Source organism: Ananas comosus, linkage group 4, assembly GCF_001540865.1.
Source record: "Ananas comosus cultivar F153 linkage group 4, ASM154086v1, whole genome shotgun sequence".
In the NCBI taxonomy this organism is placed as follows: Eukaryota; Viridiplantae; Streptophyta; class Magnoliopsida; order Poales; family Bromeliaceae; genus Ananas; species Ananas comosus.
This window is the reverse complement of record NC_033624.1, coordinates 3,470,361-3,476,360: the sequence shown is the minus strand read 5'-3', so window position 1 is coordinate 3,476,360 and position 6,000 is coordinate 3,470,361. Positions and strand designations below refer to the sequence as shown.

Below are 6,000 nucleotides of genomic sequence, written 5' to 3'. Positions count from 1 at the left end.
GCTAGACTTAAAATGTACATAAACCCTTTAAACTATAGGTAATTTTGAAATAGTCCCGTGAACTATAATTTTTTGATTTAGGCTACTATGCTTCTGGAAGCACGGAGCCTTCCGTGCTTCCAGGCCGCTTTCCATATTGCGACTTTTGAATTGTCGATCGGCTCCGTTAAACTTGATCTAGAGTATTTGAAGTACCTAGAAAATAAATTATGCGATTTTTCGATATTATTTGCCAAGTAAACGAGGGGGCTCAAAATCAACGGCTGAAAATAAAAATTTTACAAAACGTGATAATATGACATTAAAATATTAGATCAAAGATATTGATCTTGTTTTATATAGTATAAAGAATTTTCTATCAAAATTTCACATGATTTGGATATTTCTACACCGTTAACCTTGCAAACGGCTCACTACGGTCATTAAAATTATTGATTTTGAGCCCCTTCGATCGCTCGGCAAATAATATCGAAAAATCATAAATTTTTTTTTCCAAGTACTTTAAATACTCTAGATCAAGTTTAACGGAGCTGATTGATGATTCGAAAGTCGCAACATGGAAAACGACCTTTCGTGCTTCCAGAAGCATAGTAGCCTCACACTATTTTTTTTATTTGAGACCACCTCTCATTTTGCTTTATTGAAATTAATGATTTCCACCAAATAAAATTAAATTACTTGACAATTTTATTATATTTCGTACTTTAAATTACTTTATAGCGAATAAAACTAGATTAATAAATTACTAATAACTATTGAGTTATAAAATCTAACAAAAATATTTTGAATCAATTAACCTATAAAAATTTAAATAAAAAACTTAATTGTTAAAAACAGTGCCAATAAAAAAAAAAGAAAGAAGAGTTTTCATACATTGAGAGAGAACAAAGTAAATGTAGCTGCATGAAACGAACAGTCACAGAACCAGCAAAGCTACAGAAACATTATCACAATGTTCTTCCACAGAAACATCAATTCAAAAGTCAAACAAATCGAATTCAAAAAAAGAAAAAGAGATCATAACAAGAGATCGCATCAAGCAACGGACACACGCGACGAGTTAACAGAAATATGGTCATGGTTCTAATTAGTTCGCGACTTTTCTCCGCGCTGAGAGAGAAGAACAAAAAAGAGAATTGTTCACTTGCTTGCTAGAAAAGCTTGGCTGATCAGCAGATGTTAGTAATAACTCGAACAAATCGATTCCATTTCTTTCGATTCAGAGCCCCATTGTCAAAATAGCCTGAGATTCCCAGTACTCTTTGGATTGCTTCACCATCTCGGCTCGCTCGGCTCGCAATCTCTCTTTCCAGTAATCATTGCATCTGAAAGATTCGAGAAAAAGCAGTTCACTAACAAAATATTATTCTGGAATAGTTCGAAAATTTGCTAATAGAAGGATTTAGACTGCAAAAAACCTATTTCTTAGTAGTAGATCCAGTTCTGTCATTTGCACTGCATCATTGTAAACACCAACCTGCAGTAAAATGCTGCATATTAGTTGCGGAATAAAATATATACATGTATACAACTACAAAACTGTCTAGTTACAAATATGTGTAAGTTTCAAATTTTCCTTCAAAAACTTTGGTTTCTGAAACACACACACTCGGACTAACAAATTTTGCGCCTTCGAAAAACCTTTTTCCAATTAAAATTCAACTTCCCCTCATGAATCGACAAACTTTCTTTTGGAAGGTTCTGTGGCAGCTAGCTAACACTGGAGAACATTAATCGGGACGGTGTTATCAAATACCGAGTAGACATATGGATAAGATCATAAGAGCCATGGAAATAATTGGGAAAGGAAATAATAATATAACGTACCGCTCTACAAACAGGACACTTGGCGCTGCGAGGCGCAGCTTTGAGGCCTTGGAAGAGTAACACGGAAGATGCAGAGCAGGCGCAGCCTTTACAGAAGAGATGACCGCAACTTAATGCATACGGATTAAACACGGTATCCTGTAATTAAAGATCTACCACTAAAACCGACATGAAAGGATAATAAAAAGAAGGCTTTCTTATCGCAGTACTACTTTAAGCTACCTCTCCACAGATATCGGAAAAAGATAGAAATTAAAGAGGGTAAATGTATGGATAGCCCACATAATTTCCTGATAACATGACTAGTAGGGGATCTTGATATGCCATTTTGTACTGTCATTATATGCATAAATTTAACTGAAAGAAGAAAATGGAAAAGAAGGTAGCATCTTACCAAGCAGATAGCACAAGTCAAGCTGTATTCGTACTTCACAGAGTCGGAAATAGACATAGTCATTGCAGGCTGGGTATCATTAAGATCACAAGAGAACTTCCGGAAGAATTCAGCAGGTTCTCCTGAATCTGAATCACTGAAATTCAAGTAAAATGCACCTAATTCTATCAGCCAAGGCGACTGCAGGAGTTCAATACGTTTAGCCCGCAATTTTGTTTTGAAATCTCTCCCACTGACCGAGCCATGTATCTGCGACACACAATCCACAAGAAGTTGCAAATCCAAGAATCAACATCCTAAGGACTCTGTAGGAGCTATAACAATACTTAAAACTAAAGACGGCCGTTTACAATTTACATCTATATACCTTAAAAAGTATAGATTGTTACAAAAATATCCTTAGGTTGGAATATAATCTGAAATATCCATTATTAGCCATTTTCGTGATTTCTTTCATATTTTAACAAAAGCTGACACTTCCTATGTGAAAATTCTGAGGTGTAAGTATTTAAGAGAGTTCAATGTAGAATTTTATCTTTCAGTAGAACAACATGCAAATCATCACGTTTTCAGCGAGTTTTCTGTATTCTAGCAATAGTTAAACAGATAATTTTGCAGGATTTACGCATGTAAACATCTCTAAATTGAAAGGACCTTGACAGCTTACCTTGTCATACTTCTTAAGAATTTTACTGATCGCTATTGCATTCATCGTCACATAATCGAGCAGCATCCGTCCTTCCTGGATCATGACTTGCTGATCATCTGCGAAACAATGGCGTAAACGCCACATGCATCGTTGAACGCCGGAAGAAACATGAAGGTGGAGGAGGCGCCTTACTCTCGAGCTAAAACAGCCAGCTATCTCTGTGGCCTCTCTCGTGAGCTCGGCAAAGAACATCTGATCACACACTGAACAGAGGAGGTATCGTCAGTAAATCAACTTCCATCTGAACAGGGAAAACACACAAAATAACCATAAATATGAAATTCGTTTAGCCAAATTTGGAATGTGAGACAAACCCATTCTCCGACACTGTATCAGGCCTTCCGTGTGTAAACTAATCCATTTGTTTCGATTTCTATACTAGTACTAATTTTGTATAACTAACATGAGAAAATATAATCTGACATTTCCTTTGTATTACTTCATTTCCTGTATTAATGGTGTGTTTCGAAGGTGCTAATAACTCAAGAGACATATTAAATATAATCCTGACTATGCTAATGTAACCACATAACAGAAAAAGAAATAACTTCTACTTTCATTTCGGAATCCAATAACAAACACAAAAATACACGGCAATAGTGAGATAATGTACAAATGAGGATCTTCAAAATAAAGCCGCTGCGATGTCATCACATCTAAACTGACAAAGGAAAGAAAATGGTTACGGCGAGAGAACATAACTAGTGATCATCAGCCTGAATGACAGCAACTTTTTGAATGGGACCTAAAAATTAAAATTTTGACTTCAGTGTCTAACTTTTCACAAATTATTTTGAGAATCCCTGGGGCAGATTTCTATACGGTACTGTTACTTTTTTTGACTAAATCAGTACAGTTCTGATGTAATCTTAAACACAGAAGTACTGAAATTCTAAATAAATGCAAATTTGGTAAAAGATGAAGATTAATACATGGACAAGAATTGCATCGACAGAACTCGGATAACTCATTGCTCTCTTCGCCCTCCGCATGCTCGCTGCTGCTTTGGTTTTCTAAGGCACGGCAAACCCGGCAGCTCTTCAAGACCTTTTTAAGCCTCTTGTACTCGACGTGCGAGCATTTGTTCAGAAACCTCTCCTGCTCTCCGTGGAGGTACTCTGTAAAAGTCTCTCCAAACTTCATCTTGGCTTTAAAATTCTACCAAAGAGATCAAATTCAATGATTCGGATATTTACTGACATTGAATTCATTCAAACAAAAGCAAAATTCTAAAGCAAGCAAGAACAGTTGCAAAATCACCACTCGAGCTTAAAAAGTCGAAATTTATCAAGTCAACAATCAATTTGCACCCGGCCCGAATTTTCGTCACCTCTAACTGGCAACGCCACCCTATAAACTCCGCCTCTGTCTGAATAAATGAACATTTTTGCATTGTAGTTGTTCTCCTAACTCGAACTCATGATTTTCTGCTCTGATGTCATGTTAAATTACGTAAAACAACCGTTGTTCTCCCATCAGATAACAGTATTTTTAATTTTTATATTCAACACCGAATTCATTCTTCAAGATATTTTTCGGAAACAAGATAAATTGTCCTATCTCGCAGGTGAAATATGTTATTCTACGAAATTATGATTGTTCGGCAAAATCTTTGTATCAAAAAATATATTATTAGATAACTTATTCCGACGTACAAACAGAACTCTTGAACTTCAACCTGATTACAAATCATCACATGATCTTTAAGATTCCAATAACTAAAACAGAACTTCAAAAAATATTTTTGCTGTCACATGCCAACCGCAGATAACATAACAGATGAATGTTGATTGAAATGAAACAAACTAACGTTCTCACGTCGTAAATTGTAATTCTTGAAACTTTTTTAGAAAATGGTTCTCATATGCGTATCAAAAAAGGGTACGAATCATTGTGAGCGAGCGATTATCTTGTAAAAGCAAATTAGAAAAAGTTTTGAATCGATTCCGTTTCGATCAAAAGTCGTAGAATTAATAAAAAATAATAATAAAGGCGGTGGAATTAATTTCATATCATATCATATCAAGGAACAAAAACAAAAAAAAAAAAAGTAGAATCGAAATTGAAGAGAAATAGCGTACTCGATATCGACGATAATTCCCGAGATTACTAAATCTGAGTTCGAGTTTTCTCTGATTAATGAGTGAGATGGAGAAAGAGAGAGAGAGAGAAAGAGAAAGAGAGAGTTGGACGATAATAATGGGAACAAAAATTATTCAAAAAATTAAAGATTAGAGATTAAAGATTAAAGATAATTATTATGGGAAAGAAATCGTGTGACACGTGGCAAAGATACGCCCTTTTTGGGTTGTAATTTTTTATAATTATTATTATTTTACAGTTAATTTATGCAGTTTGCTATAAATATATCGAATAATAAATACATCTTTATAAAGTATTTTTATATTTATTTTTATAAAAATTCAATAATATTCATATTTGTTTCTGTAGCATTATTTAATTTTTAACATGAGATAAGTGAAATGATATTTTTGCTATCACAAATTTGTTTCTCTAAAATACCCAATGATTTTTTTACCCCTACAAATAATATAAGAGGGGTAAAAAATAAATTTACCACATTCATTAATGAGAATTAAGTACTTTACCTATGGTTAACTATATTTTTATAACGGATTTTAACAAAGGAGTTATATTTGAAAACGTTATAATTTTTGCAGAAATAAATATAAAAAAGTTAAACTTTATAGAAATATATTAGCAATTCAATATGTTTTCCCTTTTTTTAATATTTTGCAAATTATTTTGGTAAAAATATATAAAATATAGCCCAACTACCATTTATTTATTTAAATTTGGCTACATAATCTTTAAAAATTTAAATTGTACTATCTATTTTTTTAATATATTTAATTAGAAATTTAGGTGATTCTTTAACTTCAAAGATTTGAATCTATTATTTATCTTTACGATTTTAATTAGTATATTTTAGACAATTTGTATGACCATAAATTTATTAAAATAAATAATTAACTTATATTTTGTATCCGAAGATTCATCAAATTATTTAAATAAAATAAATTGAAGATTTACATACTTGGATTGAAAT

The 6,000-nt window shown here is 33.1% G+C and overlaps 1 protein-coding gene across 2 annotated transcripts; it reads right to left on the bottom strand.

The window, feature by feature from the left end:
* LOC109708606 (probable E3 ubiquitin-protein ligase BAH1-like 1) lies at positions 917-5,123 on the bottom strand. Of its 2 annotated transcripts, none has more exons than XM_020230412.1 (7): positions 5,012-5,123; positions 3,863-4,088; positions 2,889-3,133; positions 2,222-2,470; positions 1,828-1,965; positions 1,419-1,477; positions 917-1,325 (listed from the first exon to the last, which is right to left on the bottom strand). In XM_020230412.1, the coding sequence occupies exons 2-7, from the start codon at positions 4,071-4,073 to the stop codon at positions 1,220-1,222; spliced, it is 1,008 nt and encodes a 335-aa protein (XP_020086001.1). In that variant the 5' UTR covers positions 4,074-4,088; positions 5,012-5,123; the 3' UTR covers positions 917-1,219. The 2 variants fall into 2 exon arrangements, with proteins under 2 accessions (XP_020086001.1, XP_020086002.1); XM_020230413.1 differs by having other exon boundaries at positions 1,828-1,913.

Bases quoted from the DNA above. Each gene is read 5' to 3' on its own strand.
- LOC109708606 (XM_020230412.1), bottom strand. From the start codon at position 4,073: ATGAAGTTTGGAGAGACTTTTACAGAGTACCTCCACGGAGAGCAGGAG. The intron at 3,134-3,862 runs GTATTAATCTTC...TCCTCTGTTCAG, and splicing joins TCGATGCAATTCTTGTCCAT to TGTGTGATCAGATGTTCTTT. The intron at 1,478-1,827 runs GTACGTTATATT...ATTTTACTGCAG, and splicing joins AGTGTCCTGTTTGTAGAGCG to GTTGGTGTTTACAATGATGC.